This window comes from Dysidea avara, chromosome 9 (assembly GCF_963678975.1).
Source record: "Dysidea avara chromosome 9, odDysAvar1.4, whole genome shotgun sequence".
Lineage (NCBI taxonomy): Eukaryota > Metazoa > Porifera > Demospongiae > Dictyoceratida > Dysideidae > Dysidea > Dysidea avara.
In genome coordinates this window covers 31,206,839-31,227,529 of record NC_089280.1, presented here as the reverse complement: position 1 = coordinate 31,227,529, position 20,691 = coordinate 31,206,839, and the positions used below count along the sequence as shown (strand labels likewise).

General features: G+C 38.4%; 1 protein-coding gene across 1 annotated transcript in view; it reads right to left on the bottom strand.

The window, feature by feature from the left end:
* Positions 1-240: 240 nt before the first annotated feature.
* Positions 241-20,691, bottom strand: part of LOC136267014 (receptor-type tyrosine-protein phosphatase S-like) — a 138,841-nt gene continuing 118,390 nt past the window's right edge. The window contains exons 20-36 of the mRNA XM_066062064.1: positions 3,568-3,691; positions 3,345-3,514; positions 3,021-3,287; positions 2,779-2,964; positions 2,650-2,726; positions 2,458-2,592; positions 2,280-2,399; positions 2,032-2,195; positions 1,841-1,976; positions 1,629-1,784; positions 1,484-1,583; positions 1,354-1,424; positions 1,165-1,299; positions 973-1,107; positions 770-918; positions 588-723; positions 241-538 (exon numbers count right to left, since the gene is read on the bottom strand). Of these exons, the coding sequence (XP_065918136.1) occupies positions 449-538; positions 588-723; positions 770-918; positions 973-1,107; positions 1,165-1,299; positions 1,354-1,424; positions 1,484-1,583; positions 1,629-1,784; positions 1,841-1,976; positions 2,032-2,195; positions 2,280-2,399; positions 2,458-2,592; positions 2,650-2,726; positions 2,779-2,964; positions 3,021-3,287; positions 3,345-3,514; positions 3,568-3,691 (2,351 nt within the window). The 3' untranslated portion in view covers positions 241-448. The remainder of the gene's footprint in view (positions 539-587; positions 724-769; positions 919-972; positions 1,108-1,164; positions 1,300-1,353; positions 1,425-1,483; positions 1,584-1,628; positions 1,785-1,840; positions 1,977-2,031; positions 2,196-2,279; positions 2,400-2,457; positions 2,593-2,649; positions 2,727-2,778; positions 2,965-3,020; positions 3,288-3,344; positions 3,515-3,567; positions 3,692-20,691) is intronic.

The window sequence follows — 20,691 nt, the reverse complement described above, 5'->3', positions numbered from 1 at the left end:
ATTACACGATTACATACTTTAGCTATGTCAAAACAAACTTGAGAAAAGTAGAGCAGTGTTACACCATAGGCATTTTAGCGCTCTTTAAAAGTGCTACAAAACAAATAGGCATCTGCATTCAATCCAGTCCGAGATTGAGTCACTACAAAAATCACAGAATAAGAAATAATGCTTAAGCAGCAGAGGATGCTTAGGCTAGTGGTTCCAGTAGGTGATTGTGTACATGTATACTTTGTTTACCATTTACTCGCAATATAGTTCATAGCATATTTTGTAGCAGTCATAAAAATTTATGTTGTGCTCAAATTTGTGTTAAATTTTACATTTAAGCAAAGCATTCTACATGGGTCAATATAGTCAGCTAAAATACATACAAAAAAATGTGCAGCAGAAAAATATTTACAGTGCATTAAACTTCAGATTCATCGATAATAGAAAAAGACTGCAATTAAACTTCAGTTCCATCAGTAAAATTAGCGTAAGGGGAATACCGTTGCAACATGGTGATTAGTCCTTTGTGGATAAACTCAAACTGGTCCTAAAACATATCAAGACAAATAAAGACACTATGCTGCAGTACAGCTTACAGCATTTGCCACTATCCCAGGTCTCTGAGTACGCATGGTCTTAATAGTACGGAACACATCCACCATCTGCTCAGCTTTGAACCGGTTAATACTGACCATCAGTGCACAGAATGTTCCAGCACGTCCAACACCATCACTACACAAAATGATATGAACAACAAGATTTCAAAAATACACAGCACCTGCAGTGCACAGTAATGGGTCCATTGCCAGTTTTACGCTGGACACGTTCCACTGTCTCAATTAGGTCTATTATGGGAGTGCATGTACTTGGACAGGAATACTGTGGCCATTCCACATAGTGTAACTGTGTTATGGTCCTAGTGGCATCCTGTCATTGACCAATAATATAAGAAAGCATAAATAACTTCATCATGGCACTGACCTGCTTAGAGTTGGTTATTTTAAAAGTGCGTTTAACTACATCTTTGTCCCATGCATCTTCTGAAGCTGTCTCAACTAAGAACTGGTCAAATTCCACAGTCTTGCTTTCATTGGGCCAGTACTTGAATGAGGATTCCTAATATGGTGATAAATTAGTCAGTACAATCAAGATGCTGGAATTTGCTGAACTTACTTCTCCATTCTCCTTTAGCTGGCCCAGCATAACAATCGTATGAGAATTCTTTTCCCAAATCATTCTCCAAAAATCTGCTGCTGTAGTTTGCATGGGTCCTGGTCCAGCTAAGAATGCTTTAGTTTGACGATAATCCTAGGTTTTCCATATACATCAGACATGTTCAGTAAAATATAAATCTATGCTTACATCAATGAAGCAAAAGTTTATGTAATCAGAGCCTCCATCAGGTTGAGGTACAATCACTCTTGCAGAATCAGCTGTACACACAATGACAGAACTAAATCAGTAACAGTGGTAAATATATCAACACACTTACGTGGCAATAATTTCTGGCTTCGATTTTTGGCCTTATTTTTAGATGACACTGCTGCCACATACATAAAATCACCTTCTTTGGAACTAGTCCGTACAAGTTTCTAATGTACTACAATACAAACCGCAACCATGGAACAATTGTGTACCTCAAACTGAATTTGAAATCCTGTCTTGCCAGCTTTTGGGTTTACAGCAGACAACTCATCAATCTTGTCTTGAACATTGTTAAACGGAGCAGCAATTGAAGTATCTCCACAAGCAATATGCTCCAGCAGAGCAGTATGAATGAAGGTGTACTGTGGCTATATACATATGTAAATACATTACTAAAATGCAGCAAGAATTCATTGGGTCTTACTAGCGTCTGCACCATAAATTTTCTCCAAAACCTCATCTTCCGTATACAGTTGTACACATCAGTAACGCTCTCTCGTTTTATGCGTTGTATCTCACTGTCAATGGCTATAAATGTCCCAGTACGCCCAACACCAGCACTAACAGATACTCAATTATGTACTGCATGCATTTTGGTGAAAGTGTTTTCCTTACCTACAATGAACTAACATTGGTTTAGCATTCTTACGCTTGTAATGTTTATCAACTTTTTTCTGAAATTCTAGGAGAGCTGTTGCATATTTCGGAACACCATGGTCAGGCCAAGCAGTAAAATGAAACTGATTCACCACACGAATATCTTTCTTAGCACCTGGTACCTATAGATGAAATTTTATGCTAATGTAGTTCAGTTTCTGGTGCTATAACTATTATTTGATTAGAAATATAAAAAAAAACCGGACCTTTTCAACAAATAACTGACGGATGCAATAGTTTGCCAACTGTTCCTCTTTCTGTAGTGTCACTTTTATGTCACCAAACATGTCGAACCCTTTGTTGGGCCAATACTGATGACATTTGATCTATACAATTAAACCGCAAGATATGGTGTTTGATACACAGCAATGTTTTTATGTTTACTTTAGCATCTTCCACCAACTTGGTCAACATTACAATTGTGACGACTTCTTGTTCCCAGACCATCCTCCAGAAGTCACTTACAGAGCAACCAAGTGGGCCTTGTGCTGCAATGTATACCTTGTTCTCCCCATACCCCTAAAATGATGATAAAAATAATATACTGCACCACATCTTAACTAATTGCTGGCTTACATCAAGGAAAGACGCATTAATGTAATCACTGCCAACAAGCTCATCCTGCTGATTCAATACTACTCGAGAATGGTCATCTTAAAAACAGTATAAACTATTGTAAGTTAGGATCATTAAATTGAAACTTACAGGGTATTATGTTCTTGTAGCGATTTTTTGCCTTATTGCGAGCTAACTGTGCAGCATGGTGAGTGTAGGGTGCATCGACAATTACTGACTCAAATTCTTCAGTAATTTTAGAATTTTCTTCAGCCTTCAATAAAACCACGTGCTCAGCAAAATCCTCCACTTTAATGGTGCTTCGTCCAGTGTTGTCTATAACAAACACAAGGAGTACAATACAAGCTAATGTACATCTATTGTAGCCTAACCTGCAGGCAACTGAGGATTGCATACAATAAGATGGATGTTCTCAGAGGCAACACTTCCATGGCTAGTTACAGTCACCATATATTTTCCTTGGTCACTAATGTCAGTGTTTGTTATAAACAAGGAACCATCTGGGAGTACTGGATGATTCACTGGTCTTCCATCCTTCATCCAAGTGATTTCTGGTTTATGGACATCAGGGAGACCAATGGGCAGTGTAGTTGGTTGACCAACTGATGAGTTCACTTCTTCAGATTCTATACCAATAGCTACATGAAAGACAGTAACAGTTTACTTTTAGTGACAACTTTAACTCTTGCACTTACTAAAGGAGGCATCTTGGATAGGCCATTCCTCTGCCTGAATGGGCCCTACTGGCATTGGCTCTGAAATTTTCTTTTCTACCTTCTCTCTCATTGGTATGCTGGTCATTGTAGTCACTTCAGATTCACTTTTTCTTTTTGATATAAATTTTAAGTTACCCTTTTTGTAATACCTTAAATTTACAAAACTTGTAATGCACAGTGAACTAGTTATAAGTTAACTTACTGCAATAGTACGATGACCACAACAATGATGATTATGATGATCAACAGTGCCATTATCACACCAACCACTGGCCCCACCACACTGCTACCACTACCACTACTACTACTAACTTGTGGTGGGCTGGCTATGTAGAAATCCACAACAAGGGGATTCATGCACACATAAATCAGTACAACAGCTCAAATTAAAACATAATTATCAAAACTAGTGTATAAACATCACATTTTCTTGCTGGTTTGTCAATTTCTCTGTTTTAATTAACTCAACGATATTTTCCATGTCTATCGTTTATTATTAATTTTGTTGTTCATATACTTAGCTACAATCCACAATTAAATAGCGACCAAAAAAAGTTCCCATTGCCTTACAATGGGTTCACTTGCATTTACATTGTGTTCTCTAAGCAATGCATTTGCATTGCATTTTCAGTGCTTATAGGCTTACTAGTTTATGGAGTATTGAAAAAGGTGGGTGCAAAATAAATCACCAATGAAGCCCAGGATTCAAGATCTTTGTACCAGGTGAGCATTCATATAAGTACCTGTACATTCCTATGATTTGTAGATTCATCAAGAACGCCTCCAGGAAAGTCAATGTAGAAGCTACTGAGTGATCAAGGTCAAGCTGGATTGACAACTACCACACATACACTAGCTTACATTACAAAATTATTTGTATGATATATTTATCAAAAGTTTAATAAGCAATTCATACACTAACATGCTGTGACTGAGCTTTAAAGTCTACAAGGCAGCTGAGTTAGCCATCAAGTACTGCTCAGGATATTCATACTAGCTGCCGTGAGTTTATATGAGATGCAAAATGATTAAGTTAACCGGTGAAAGCATAAGTCCGAGCCCAAGCTGCCAAGTCATTACATGGACGAGGCCGTGGGGGTTTAAATGGTGGGTTTTAGATGACTACAAAATTACTGAAATCAGTGAATATTGTTGTTTAGTGAAGTAGTGTGTTGAGCTGCTACTCGGCTACATAAAAGGGGCTTCCTTTACACTGATCTTATACTACAGTATATATTTCTATCCACATAATAACGGAGTGTTTCGTCTTCAGCCAGTAGATTAGCTAGTTGGTTGAAATCCTCTTTGCTACACTACTGTTGGCAAAGTAAGCCATGTTTATTCACCTGGGTAAGTTAGAAACAGTTACATAGACGACATCAGACACTATACAAGCTAAGTGTAGTTTTGGTTTGTAAACATAATACGCTTGTTGTTAGGCAAATTATAGTCTAAACCAAAACAGCCAAACTGTAAAAAAGTATGGCCCCCAGAAAGGCAAGGGTGAAAAATGTTGTGAAATCAAAAGTGGCAGCCAAGAAATTACTGTGATGGTAGATTAATAGCAAATATTTTAATAAAGACATTTCAGGTGAAGTTGTGTTGCCTCCTCCAAGTTTCACTAGGATTTGACACAAAATTCACCTGAATTGTCATTACTAAACTTTTGCCATTAACCTACTATCGCAGCCATTTCTTGGCTACCAACTTGGATTTCACATTTTTTATACCATGACTTATTGGAGACTGCACCCTTTTTTACAGCTTAGTTGTTTTGGATTAGATATCACTTCTTTTTGTATTACAAGCCACAAAGCCAGCCATAAGTTGGCTTTGGTGCTTCCTATTAACTCAGTTGCTTTTTTTTCTTTACTAGCTACAGGAATTGGTAAACAAGAGAAGCAATTGTAATAATGTGTACATAGGTTTTTGTCTGATAAATATTTGTATAAATAAAATGAGTGATTATCACATAATTAGTAAAGTGACTTATTACATAACTCAACTGTAGCTGAACTCCCATTGTTTCTAGCTGAACTCTCTACAGGGTGACTTAAAATGTAGTTGAACTCTTATTTCTAGCTAATCTCTCTACAGGGTAACTTGTTCCTAGCTGAACGCTCTACAGGGTAACTTGAAATGTAGTTGAACTCTCTACAGAGTGACTTGATCAAGCTGATCTTTCTACAGTTCCCAGCTGATCTCTCTACATAGTGATTTGTTTCCACTGGTCTCAGTACAGAGTTACTTGTTTCTAGTGGATCTCTTTACAGGGTGACTTTTTCTCTACAGGGTGACTTGATCAAGCTGATTTCTCTACAGGTGATTTGTTTCCAGCTGATTTCTCTACAGGGTAACCTGAAATCTCTGCAGGGTGGCTTGAAATGTACCTGAACTCTCTCTCTATAGGGTGACTTGATCAAGCTGATCTCTCTACAGATTTGTTTGTAGTTAATCTCTACATAGGGTTACTTGTTCTAGCAGATTTCTCTTTAGGGTGACTGCTCTATTGGAGTGACTACTTTATTAGAGTATCTCAATCTCGCACTTGCTATACCAAGTTTGATTTCATGTTATAACTCTGTGGCTTTAAATCTGATTCTTCCAAACTATTGAAGAGCCTTTCTAAAGTTATTAATCCATCTGTACACTGATTTTCAAATCATTCCATTGAGCAGTTTGTCTGGTAGGCGTGGCAAGTATTCGCTTTATTTAATTAGCTAATCTTGATCATGTAATTGTTACACACTGTTGGATTTTTCATTCTATCTTCGTAGTCTGTGCCTCAATTTCTTTCAAATGACAAAAGGTTTGAGGTTCAATAGTTAACCTATCCACGTACTGATTTTAAGCTTCTTCCCATAAGAGGTTTACCTTGTAGGTGTGACAACATATTGGTGTTCTTTTTCATGAATAATCATTAATAACTCCTTGGCTGCTTATTGTACTCCAGCCAAACTTGGTACCAACAAGCACCTTTATCCCCCCCCCCCCCTTCTGTGTGCCAAATTCCAAGGAGATCGGATATTGGATTTGCACTTTATGGTAGATTTTGTAAGTGTGTGAAAAGTTGAAGAAAAGGAAGAAAGAAAAAAAATCAGGCAAGTTTTGAAATCTGATATCTCAGGAATGCTTGAAGCAATTTTGCTGTCATTTGGTTTGTAAAGTACTAACATTGGCGGGTGTATCCACAGCAAAAATCATGCTGTTTCAGAAAGGCAGCATGGAGTTACGAATGCATGAAAATCTTGTTTTCTTTCTTCCTGTCAATATACTCATGGTGTTGCATGCTGGCTTCTTGGGCCGCACATGTCTTGATTATTAACAATGATCATAATAATTGATCATTAACAATAATCACAATAATTTTAATCTTCAACTATTAGCTAAAACGTATAGACTGGGCTACTATTATCTATGGCAAAGGCTACGTGTAATAGCTGTAACACAGGTATGAGGGCTTTGCCTGATATGTATGCTCAACAACCTGAGGGCTTAGGGCAAATATATCAAACTAAAGCCTGAAAGTCCCATGTTACTGCTACTATATAGCACTTCCGATCTGTATCAAGCTAATAGCCTTTAGAATGGGTAATCGATCACCCAAGCTAATACGAGTGTAACCACTGGATGTGTTATATACATGCCTAAATTATTCAATTGGGGTCGGCAGCTGGAACGTTCTGGCTACATTTAGTTATGATGAATGGACAAATCGCAGAGATATTATGGAGAATTTCGATTAATAGAGTTCAATGTATAATCAGTGGTACTGAATTGTTTGTGGAATAATTACAGAGTGTTTACTAGTGGTCTAGATGGATAAGCTTGCTTGTAGAATGGTTACTTTGTGTAGAGTGGCAATTTTGTGTTATCAGTGATGGGGCGTGGCCCAGATTCAAATATGTATGGAAACGCATGTTGAATAAGCTATAGTGCTGCTCAGTCCAATGTTTTTCAACTCATATGGTAGCAGGAATAACAAATGCTTTCCATCTGAGTGGTTTTCATGGCCAAATCCAAGTCGTGCATATTAATCACACAAGTATTAATAGATTCCCACAATCAGTTTTGGCCTTAATGTCTATATAATCATTGCCCAGTTGTATATTCAGATGTAGCCTGGGAAAAGTTGCTAACTGGTGGGCTGTATTGTGAATGTAGCTTGGGCGGTTCCTTTGATCTGAGGTATGAAGTGATACATTGTACTGTTGTAGTTTGACAGAGATTGCACTGATATATACTCCATTTTCCAGCGATGCATTTGCATTCTCTTTTATGTTGCATTTTTACAAACGTAACATAAATGCAAAGAAAAAAATTTGGCCGCTATTGTATATACATAGTACCAATATTATATAGCTTATATCTATTATATACACAGTTTGGCATATCTGCCACATTACCACATCAAATGCATAATACCATATGAATTCAGTAAATAGGTACTATACTTTGTTTGACCTTTAACTATTTAATAAAACCACATAGCACTGCTTTCAATTATTATTCAAATGGAAAACCACAAGCTTTATTACTTATAGTCCGGCAGCCAAATCCACTTTTTTGTCACAACCTTGTTTTTGGTGTCCACAGTAGTTTTTTTTGTGAATTTAGCTTCTCAAGACCATGTATTTAAAGAAATTTCTTACTGGACCTCCATCAGCATCGAGCATTTTACATAGTTGCAAAATATGAATTATGTATATTAATCCTATTTTAAGTGTTTAAGTGTCTAGCTGTTAAAATTATTTAGCTTAATTATCTATCTTAATTATCAATTTTTGGTACTTCCTGATGATGTTATCACTTAAATTTGGCCAAACCCACTTGATTGGAAGGTCCCTATCAGTAAGCTGAGCCAAGTTCATGAGAATGCATGCTTGACTATAGATCAGTTGGTGAATGATATACAATCAAAACTTAGCCAAGTAAGTTGAATATTACGTATGTGGTTGTACTTTTAGTTGCTACAAACAGAAGACATCATGTTCTATTTAAAGCAGATTAAATACCATGTGGCTTAGTTTATAAGACAAACAAGCCAGCATGGCTTGAGATCTTGTACAAAACAGTATTCTTGCACATGGCAACTTATTGTTGAAATCTCTTGTTTTAGATAAAAGTTGCCATGGAGGGGGAGTGCTATTTTGATTGGAAGTTTAAATGCAATGATTCCTTACAAAGTAAAGGACTCATTAAGGCCAAGCGAATTCAGAACATTATTAGGTGTAGTCAGCTATACCAGGATAACATTCACGAGAAACTGCAGCCTCAGTTTGATAGAAATTCAGGTATCATCCTTCAAGCCCATAAAGTATGCATAGAAAAGTACCTTCATCCTAATGAAGTTCAAAAGGCTGTGAAACGCTATGCTGGTGATGCAGATGTGAGTATACCTGCCCCCAAAAGAGCAAAACGGTCTGAGGTTCCCAAATTTAACTTTCAGCAGCACTGTATTTACTGTGGAGAAGAATGTCTAGTTAAAAAGGATCCAAAAAATCCTTCAAGATGGAGGCCAGCTTATATCTGCACACAATTTGTAAGAATGGGACATAAACAGTCATTGAAGCAAGAACTCCTTGAGAAATGTGATGAACGAAATGATGAATGGGCGTCTCAAGTTAGAGTCAGGGTGTGCGGAGCTGTTAGTGATTTACATGCTGCTGATGCACACTATCACAAAAGCTGCCGTGTGACTTTTATGTCTCCAAATTCCACAAGTGCTGCTCTAAGGATGGAACAGGAGGGCCATGAAGATAACTCATTGTAGGTCATCATAAGTGTATTAAATGAAGACCAGTCAAAAATCTGGAATTCAGTTGAAGTGCACACTTTATACGTAGATAATGGAGGAAGTGACCTGTCTCGCCGTTTGCTTGTAGCTAGACTTTTGGAGTACTTTGGTGATAACCTTGTAGTACTATCTTATCCAGGAATAGCTACTATTTTGGCATTTTGAAGTGGTGCAGCCAAGGTTCTACGTATCATTCCAGATGAAGATGATGGTGACATAGATATTGCAGTTTCCAAGTTGAAGAAAAAGATCTGTCAAGAAGTGAAATGCATTAGTGTTGATGAAAACAGCTATAAAGCACATCTTGATTATAACGATACATCAGAGCTTGTTAGTGACACTCTCCTTAACCTACTTTCCAGTTTGTCGCCAAAATTAGACCACACTCTACCAGCAGGTAACATCATTACATCTGTATTAAAAAACCATCCAACTCAACTGCAGATCAGCTTGGCTGTACTTTTGCGGGACTCCAAGGAATTGGTGAAGGCGATGAATGATTTTGGAGTGACTTGTACCTATGATGAGCTATTGCGATTCATTAACAGCCATTTCCAAAGTTGAGAATGGTCTTGTTCAAGTTGTGGTGGATAAGTTTGATGCAGAAATAGCATCCCAGAATGGTAAATTGTTAACTCATTCGTTAGCTGTTCTGTTAACCCAGCCTAGTGCTAGCTCAACATATCAGGAACACAGCATACCACGGCTCAAGAAAACTGAGATGTCAAAAGAAATTGATTATCAGCTTGATATCATCAGGTACAATGGACCCAAGAAGCCAAAGTTTCCACCTCAGTTTCTGAAGAAGCAAGTACCATCACTGAAAATACTAACCCATGAGTTTCTGTCACAGCAGAGAGCTAGGGAGCATGACTTCACTTTTCTGAAAGATGTGATTGTGAGTAATAACTGTCCAGAATTCAATGGGTACAATACTCGCTTGTGTCGTGAACAAGGAAGATCTCCTGAGCCAAAGACTAAAGCAGCTTATTTGCCATTGATTGATGTGCCACCAGCTCATCCTGATACTATCATGACTGCTATCAATCAACGGAAAAAATTGGGCAACATTTTACTGTGTTCACAGCTGATCAACAACTTTACAGAGTTGCAGTGGATGTTCAGTGGGCACATCCAGATCTATTTCCAAATCTGATCCTAAGGTTGGGTGGAATGCATATGCTAATGAGTTTTGTGGGTGCTGTTGGAACATTGATGACTGAGACTGGCCTGTCAGAAATTTTGAAGTCGGTCTTTGGAGGTGTCGAAAAAATGCTAACAGGAAAGAAATTTCTGATGAACATGAGAGCTATGCGCATGGTTGCTGAGGAGCTGCTTAGAGATGTTATTGGTAAAACTCAGCTGAAGGGCCATCATGATTTTATTAATCTAATCCAAAACAGCCAAGCTGTAAAAAAAGTGTGTGGCCCTCAGAAAGGCTATGGTGAAAAAAGATGCGAAATCCAAGGTGGCGGCCAAGAAATGGCTGTGATGGTAGGTTAATGGTAAAAATTTTAATAACGACAATTCAGGTGAATTTTTGTGCCGCTTCACAAAATTTACCTAAATTATCATTATTAAAATTTTTACCATTAACCTACCATCACAGCCATTTCTTGGCCGCCACCTTGGATTTCACATCTTTTTTCACCATAGCCTTTCTGAGGGCCGCACCCTTTTTTTACAGCTTGGCTGTTTTGGATTAGATTTCATTTCTTTTTGTATTTGTATACCCCAAAGCCGGCCTATGGCCAGCTTTGGGACTTTTTTAACCTATGTTTTTTTCTTTACTACAGGAAGAAGAAAAGATGAAGTAGATGTACTTTAAATATTTTATCAGTAATGTACAAATTATATATGCTGTATAATACATATGTGACCGGATTTGCGAAAAGGGGTCTTCCACACACATCCAATTTGCCAACTTTGACAATTGATAACTTCAGATTGGAAAGAGCTATTGCCTTGAAATTTGGGCAGTGGTGAGCACCACTATATATAGCTGAATACATGGTGAAATTTTCAGGTTAATATGTTACTTGAACACTGAGTTATGGTCTCCAACGTTTATGGAATTGGATGTTTGTGGAAGACCCCTTTTCGCAAATCCGGTCACATATCAACACACACGGTAGTGTGTCGTGCGGCCCAAGAAGCCGGCGCGCCACACCGTGAGTATATTGACAGGAAGAACGAAAACGTCATTTTCCCATTTTTGTATCTCGGTGATCATTTATCTGATTGGAACCACATTTGCTACACAGTTGCCCGCCAGCCAAGGGAGTCTACATTCCAAATTTGAAGGAAATCGCTCCAGCCATTTCCGAGATACGAGCTGCCAAAGTTTCGTTTTTTTTTCTTCATTTTTTTTTCTTCTTCGTCTTTTCGCACACTTGCAAAAATTGCTATAACACCCAAACGCGTACTCCGATCGCCTAGAAATTTGGCACACAGAAAGGGAGTCCAAAGGCGAATCCTAGCATCAAATTTGGTACAAATCTGATGAATGGTTCAGGAGTTATGACCGATTATTCGCGTAAAACAAGATCGATTTGTTGTCACGCCTACAGGGTAAACCGCTTCATGGAATGAGTTGAAAATTGCTATGTAGATGGAGTAACCATCGTAGGAGTGCCTTTTGGTGGTTTGAAAGGAATCGAGATAAAGACCACGGAGATATGACACAACCCAACCTGTGTCACAATTACGCGATCGATTTTTATGAATAAAAAAGTATTAGTTTTCACACCTGCTAGGCAAACCGCTTAGAGCAATGAGCTGAAAATCGGTGTATAGCTGGAATAATCTTCATAGAAAGTCCTTGCAGTAGTACAGAAGAATCGGATTACAAACCACTGAGTTATGATTCGAAAGCCAACTCCGTGTAGCAAATGCGAGATCGAGATACTCTAATAGAACAGTCACCCTAATAGAGCATTCGGCTAATTTATTTACTCCATTATAGAATTTTATTACATCACAAGTTATTCTGTAGGGAGTTCAGCTGCAAACAGTTAATCTTATAGACAGTTCAGCAAGAAGACAGTCACCATGTGGAGAGTTAAGCAAATATACCACTATAGAGATTCAGAACATTACAAGTCATACTGAAGAAAGTTCAGCTATAAACAAGTCATGCACTGTGTAGAGAATTCAGCTACAATTAAGTCACTCTCTAGAGAATTCAGCTACACAGAATTCTGCTACACACAAGTCACTGTGGAGAGAGTTCAGCTACAAACAAATTACCCTTTAGAGTGATCAGCTACAAACAAAACACTTTGCAGGGTGTTCAACTGCAACAAATCAATTACCTTTAGAGCGATCAGCAATGAACAAATCAACACAAATCTACCTGTAGAGAGATCAGCTAGAAACAAACCACCCTGAAGAGAGTTCAGCTACAAAAAATCACCCTGTAGAGACATCAGCTAGAAACTAGACACAATGTAAGGAGTTCAGCTACAAGCAATCACCCTGTAGAGAGTTCAGCTAAAACAAATCAACCTACAGAGAGATCACCTACAAACAAATCACCTTATAGAGAGTTCAGCTACAAACAGATTACCTGTAGAGAGATCGGCTACAAACAAATCAACCTGCAGAGAGATCAGCTATATACACACAAATCAACTTGTAGAGAGATCAGCTACAAACAAATCACCCTGTAGAGAGATCAGCTAGAAACTACACACAATGTAAGGAGTTCAGCTACAAACAAATCACCCTGTAGAGAGATCAGCTACAAACTAGACACAAAGTAAGGAGTTCAGCTACAAGCAAATTACCCTGTAGAGAGTTCATCTACAAACAAATCAACCTGTAGAGCAATCAGCTAGAAACAAATCACCCTGAAGAGAGGTCAGCTACAAAAAATCACCCTGTAGAGAGATCAGCTAGAAACAAATCACCCTGAAGAGAGGTCAGCTACAAAAAAATCACCCTGTAGAGAGATCAGCTACAAACAAATTGCCCTGTAGAGAGATCGGCTACAAACAAATCAACCTGCAGAGAGATCAGCTACACACAAATCAACTTGTAGAGAGTTCAGCTACAAACAAATTACCCTGTAGAGAGATCGGCTACAAACAAATCAGCCTGTAGAGAGTTCAGCTAAAACAAATCAACCTGCAGAGAGATCAACTACAAACAAATCACCTTATAGAGAGTTCAGCTACAAACAAATTACCCTATAGAGAGATCGGCTACAAACAAATCAACCTACAGAGAGATCAGCTACACACAAATCAACTTGTAGAGAGATCAATTACAAACAAATCACCCTGTAGAGAGATCAGCTAGAAACTACACACAATGTAAGGAGTTCAGCTACAAATAAATCACCTTATAGAGAGTTCAGCTACAAACAAATCACTCTGTAGAGAGATCAGCTAGAAACTCGACACAATGTAAGGAGTTCAGCTACAAGCAAATCACCCTTTAGTGAGTTCAGCTACAAACAAATCAACCTGCAGTGAGATCACCTACAAAAAAGTACCTTGTACAGAGTTCAGCTACAAACAAATTACCCTGTAGAGAGATCGGCTACAAACAAATCAACCAGTAGAAAGATCAGCTACACACAAATCAACTTGTAGAGAGATCAGCTACAAACAAATCACCCTGTAGAGAGATGAGCTAGAAGCTAGTCACAATGTAAGGAGTTCAGCTACAAGTAAATCACCCTGTAAAGAGTTCAGCTAAAACAAATCAACCTGCAGAGAGATCAGCTACAAATAAATCACTTTATAGACAGTTCAGCTACAAACAAATTACCTTGTAAAGAGGTCGGCTGCAAATTAATCAACCTGCAGAGAGATCAGCTACACACAAATCAACTTGTAGAGAGATCAGCTACAAACAAATCACCCTGTAGAGAGATCAGCTAGAAACTAGATACAATGCAAGGAGTTCAGCTACAAGCAAAATCACCCTTTAGTGAGTTCAGCTACAAACAAATCAACCTGCAGTGAGATCACCCACAAAAACGCACTTGTACAGAGTTCAGTTACAAACAAATCACCCTGTAGAGAGATCAGGTAGAAGAATTCACCTTGTAGAGAGTTCATTTACAAAGAAACCATCATATAGAGAGTTCAGCTACAAAGAAATTACCCCGTAGAGAGTTCAGCTAGAAGAAGTCACCTTGTAAAGAGTTTAGCTACAAAGAAACCATCATGTACAGAGTTCAGCTACAAAGAAACCACCTGTACAGAATTCAACTACAAACAAATCACCCTGTATAGAGATCAGCTAGAAGAAATTACCTTGTAGATAGTTCAGCTACAACAATTCATCCTGTAGAAAAATCATGCTAGAAGAAGTCACCTTGTAGAGTGTTCAGTTACAAAGAAACCATCATGTAGAGAGTTCAGCTGCAAACAAATCACTCTGTAGAGAGTTCAGCTACAAAGAAACCGCCATGTAGAGAGTTCAGCCTCATACAAACCACCTAGTAGAGAATTCAACTACAACAAATCACCCTGTAGAGAAGAAGTTACCTTGTAGAGAGTTCAGCTACAAAGAAACCATCATGTAGGGAGTTCAGCTACAAAGAAACCACCATGTAGAGAGTTTAGCTGCAAACAAATCACCTGTAGAGAGTTCAGCTAGAAACAAATCACCCCGTAGAGAGATCAACTGGACGAAGTCACCTTGTAGAGAGTTCAGCTACAAAGAAACCATCATGCAGAGAGTTCAGCTGCAAACAAATCACCCTGCAGAGAGTTCAGCTACAAAAAAATCATCCTGTAGAGAGTTCAGCTAGACGAAGTCAGCTTATAGAGAGTTCAGCTACAAGGAAACCATCATGTAGAGAGTTCGGCTATAAAGACACCACCATGTAGAGAGTTTAGCTGCAAACAAATCACCTGTTACAGAGAGTTCAGCTACAAAGAAACCATCCTGTATATAGTTCAGCTACATTTCAAGTCACCCAGTAGAGAGATCAGCTGCAAAAAAAATCCTGTGGGGAATAATGAGCATGTAATAAATATATGTATATAATTTGTATAATTACTAATAAAATCAAAAATAATTGAAGTACTAAAATTCTTCTTTAAGTTCTTTTCTTCTTCCTGTAGTAAAGAAAAAAACACATGGGTTAAAAAAGCCCCAAAGCCAGCCATAGGCCGGCTTTGCAGTATACAAATACAAAAAGAAGTGATATCTAATCAAAAACAGCCAAGCTGTAAAAAAAGGTGCGGCCCCCATAAAGGCCATGGTGAAAAAAGATGTGAAATCCAAGGTGGCGGCCAAGAAATGGCTGTGATGGTAGGTTAATGGTTACATTTTAATAACGGCAATTCAGGTGAATTTTGTGCCGCTTGGTCTTGGCACCAAATTCACCTGAATTGTTGTTATTAAAATGTAACCATTAACCTACCATCACAGCCATTTCTTGGCCGCCACCTTGGATTTCACATCTTTTTTCACCATGGCCTTTATGGGGGCCGCACCTTTTTTTACAGCTTGGCTGTTTTTGATTAGATATTGATTACAGAAATCTCCATGGTGGTTTCTTTGTAACTGAACACTCTACAAGGTGACTTCTTCTAATTGCTCTCTCTACAGGGTGAATTGTTTGTAGCTGAACGATCTACAAGGTAACTTCTTCTAGCTGATCTCTCTACAGGGTGATGTGTTTGTAGCTGAATTCTGTATAGGTGATTTGTTTGCAGCTGAGCTCTTTACAGAATGGTTTCTTTGTAGCTGAACTCTCTAAAAGGTAACTTCTTCTAACTGATCTTTCTACAAGGCAATTTGTTTCTGGCAGAATTTTCTACAGGGTGATTTCTTTGCAGCTGAACTCTCTACATGGTGGTTTCTTTGTAGCTGAACTCTCTAAAAGGTAACTTCTTCTAACTGATCTTTCTACAGGGTGATTTGTTTGTAGCTGAACTATCTACAAGGTAATTTCTTCTAGCTGATCTCTCTACAGGGTGATTTGTTTGTAGCTGAATTCTGTACAAGTGATTTGTTTGCAGCTGAGCTCTTTACAGAATGGTTTCTTTGTAGTTGAACTCTCTACAGGGTGATTTGTTTGTAGCTGAAATCCCTACAAGGTAACTTCTTCTAGCTGATCTTTCTACAGGGCGATTTGTTTGTAGCTGAGTTCTCTACAGGGTGTTTGTTTGCAGCTGAATTGTCTACATGGTGGTTTCTTTATAGCTGAACTCTCTACAAGGTGACTTCTTCTAGCTGATCTCTCTACAGGGTGATTTGTTTGTAGCTGAACTCTCTACAAGGCGATACTTCTAGGTGATCTCTCTACAGGATTCCTTGTTTCTAACTGAACTCTCAACAGGGTGATCTGTTCGTAGCTGAACTTTCTACTGGGTGATTTGTTTGCAGCTGAACTCTCTAAATGGTGGTTTCTTTGTAGCTGAACTCTCTACAATGTGACTTGTTTCTAGCTAATCTCTCTACAGGGTGACTTGTTTCTAGCTGAACTCTCTACAGGTGATTTGTTTGTAGCTGAACTCTCTACATGGTGGTTTCGTTGTAGCTGAACTCTCTACAAGGTAACTTATTCTAGCTGATCTTTTTACACTGCATATTTGTTTGTAGCTGAGTTCTCTACAGGGTGATTTGTTTGCAGCTGAACTCTCTACATGGGAGTTTCATTGTAGCTGAACTCTCTACAATGTGACTTCTTCTAGCTGATCTCTCTACAGGGTGATTTGTTTGTAGCTGAACTCTCTACAGGTGATTTGTTTGTAGCTGAACTCTCTACAAGGCGATACTTCTAGGTGATCTCTCTACAGGATTCCTTGTTTCTAACTGAACTCTCAACAGGGTGATCTGTTCGTAGCTGAACTTTCTACTGGGTGATTTGTTTGCAGCTGAACTCTCTAAATGGTGGTTTCTTTGTAGCTGAACTCTCTACAGTGTGACTTGTTTCTAGCTAATCTCTCTACAGGGTGACTTGTTTCTAGCTGAACTCTCTACAGGTGATTTGTTTGCAGCTGAACTCTCTACATGGTGGTTTCTTTGTAGCTGAACTCTCTACAAGGTAACTTCTTCTAGCCGATCTTTCTACAAGGTGATTGAGTTTTTTGCAGCTGAACTCTTTACATGGTGGTTGCTTTGTAGCTGAACTCTCTAAAAGGAGACTTCTTCTAGCTGAACTCTCTACAGGATAATTTGTTTGCAGCTGAACTCTCTACGTGGTAGTTTCTTTGTAGCTGAACTCTCTACAATGTGACTTCTTCTAGCTGAACTCTCTACAGAGTGACTTGTAGGGATGCGGGAATTATGCCTGAATAATTTTGGGAATAATGATGGGGTAATAGAATAAAGCATTATTCCAGCATTTTGATGCAGTTTTAGAGCATAATTGGCATAAAAGTAAATTAAGATCGAGATACTCTAATAGAGCAGTCACTTACTCTAATAGAACGATTGGTGCGGAATAATTTATTACTCATACTACTAGTAACTAAGCATCTTGCTAGCAAAAAAAGCTTTTCAGATGAATTGACACAGCTGAATTTAGTACTTTTTATTGTTTCAAAGTCTTGCTGTACAATTTAATTACTAAAATGAAGAAAAAGTTACAAAAATTTGGAATAATTTTGGGAATAATGAGTATTTTGGGGAATAATAAAAAGCATAATGATAAGTTTTTAAAAGAATTTCAGAATAGAATAATGATGAAAATTTTGAGCATAATTCCCACAAGCCTAGTGACTTGTTTTTGGCTGATCTCTCTACAGGGTGACTTGTTTCTAGCTGAACTCTCTACAGGTGATTTGTTTGCAGCTGAACTCTCTACATGGTGGTTTCTTTGTAGCTGAACTCTCTACAAGGTGACTTCTTCTAGCTGATCTTTCTACAGGGTGATTTGTTTGTAGCTGAATTCTCTACAGGGTGATTTATTTGCACCTTAACTCTCTACAAGGTGACTTCTTCTAGCTGAACTCTCAACAGAGTGATTGATTTTTTTTGCAGCTGAACTCTCTACATGGTGGTTTCTTTGTAACTGAACTCTCTACAGGGTGATTTGTTTGTAGCTGAACTCTCTACAGGGTGATCTGTTCATAGCTGAACTCCCTATAAGGTGACTTCTTCTAGCTAATCTTTCTACAGGGCGATTTGTTTGTAGCTGAGTTCTCTACAGGGTGATTTGTTTGCAGCTGAACTCTACATGGTAGTTTCTTTGTAGCTCTACAATGTGACTTCTTCTAGCTGAACTCTCTACAAGGTGACTTGTTTCTAGCTGATCTCTCTACAGCGTGACTTGTTTCTAGCTGAACTCTCTACAGGTGATTTGTTTGCAGCTGAACTCTCTACATGGTTTATTTCTTTGTAACTGAACTCCCTGCAAGGTGACTTCTTCTAGCTGATCTCTCTACAGGGAGATTTGTTTGTAGCTTAACTCTCTACAGGTGATTTGTTTGCAGCTGAACTCTCTACATGATAGTTTCTTTGTAGTTGAACTCTCTACAAGGTAATTTCTTCTAGCTGATCTCTCTACAGGCCGATTTGTTTGTAGCTGAACTCTCTACATTATGGTTTCTTTGTAGCTGAACTCTCTACATTATGGTTTCTTTGTAGCTGAACTCTCTACAAGGTGATTTCTTCTATAGCTGATCTTTCTACAGGGTGATTTGTTTGTAGTTGAACTCTCTACATGATAGTTTCTTTGTAGCTGAACTCTCTACAAGGTGATTTCTTCTATAGCTGATCTTTCTACAGGGTGATTTGTTTGTACCTGAACTATCTACATGATGATTTCTTTGTAGCTGAACTCTCTACAAGGTAACTTCTTCTACCTGATCTCTCTACAGGACAATTTGTTTGTACCTGAACTCTCACATGATTGTGTCTTTGAAGCTGAACTCTCTACAAGGTGATTTCTTCTAGCTGATCTTTCTACAGGGTGATTTGTTTGTAGCAGAACTCTCTACAAGGAAACTTCTTCTAGCTGATCTCTCTACAGGGAGATTTGTTTGTAGCTGAACTCTCTATACATGATTTGTTTGCGGCTGAATTCTCTACATGATGGTTTCTTTGTAGCTGAACTCTCTACAAGGTAACTTCTTCTAGCTGATCTCTTTACAGGGTGAATTGTTTGTAGCTGAACGATCTACAAGGTAACTTCTTCTAACTGATCTCTCTACAGGGTGATTTGTCTGTAGCTGAACTCTCTACAAAGAAACCTCTTTTAACTGAGCTCTGTACAGGGTGAATTGTTTGTAGCTGAACTATCTACAAGGTAACTTCTTCTAGCTGATCTCTCTACAGAATGATTTGTTTGTAGCTGAACTATCTACAAGGTAACTTCTTCTAGCTGATCTCTCTACAGGGTGATTTGTTAGTAGCTGAATTCTGTATAGGTGATTTGTTTGCAGCTGAGCTTTTTACAGAATGGTTTCTTTGTAGCTGAACTCTCTACAAGGTAACTTCTTCTAGCTGATGTATCTACAGGGTCACTAGTTTGTAGCTGAATTCTCTACATGGTGGTTTCTTTGTAACTGAACTATCTACAAGGTGACATCTTCTAGCTGATCTTTCAACAGGGTGATTTGTTTGTAACTGAACTCTCTACAAGAAAACTTCTTCTAACTGATGTCTGAACAGGGTGAATTGTTTGTAGCTGAACTCTCTACAGGGTGATTTGTTTGTAGCTGATCTCTATACAGGTTACTTATTTCTAACTGATCTCTTGAATTCTGTTCAGGGTGACTGCTCTATTAGGATGACTGCTCTATTAGAGTATCTCGATCTCGCACTTGCTACACCAAGTTGGATTTCGTGTTATAACTCCGTGGCTTTAAGTCTGATTCTTCTACACCATTGAAGAGCCTTTCTAAGATGATAACTCCATCTGTACAGCGATTTTCAAAGCATTACCCCAAGTGGTTTATCTGGTAGGCGTGGCAAGCATAATAATAATAATAATAAAATAAAATAATAAAAAATTAGCTAATCTCGATTGCATAATTGTTACACACCGTTGATTTTTTCGCTGTATCTTCCTGGTTTTTAGCTCGATTTCTTTCAAACCACAAAAGGTTTGAGGTTCAATAGTTAACCTATTCACCCACCGATTTTCAGCTTCTTCCCATACGCGGTTTACCCTGTAGGCATGACAACATATTGGTGTTATTTTTCGTGCATAATCGCTCATAACACTTTGCCTGTTTATCGTATTCCAGCCAAAATTGGTACAGAGATGCGCCTTTATACCCCCCTTCTGTGTGCCAAATTTCAAGGCAATCGGATAACGTGTTCGCGTTTTATAGCAGTTTTTGTAAGTGTGCGAAAAGAGGAAGAAAAATAAGAAAAAATTGAAGAAACTAAGCCAATTTTTGAAGTCGCATATCTCAGGAATGCCTGAAGCGATTTTGCTCAAATTTGGAACGTGGAGTACTGAAGTTGGAGGGAATCTACACAACAAAATTTGTCTTGTTTCATCAAGGCAGCACAGAGCTACAGAGGTGCGAAAATTGCGTTTTGTTTCTTCCTGTCAATATACTCATGGGGTTGCGCGCCGGCTTCTTGGGCCGCACGACACACTACCGT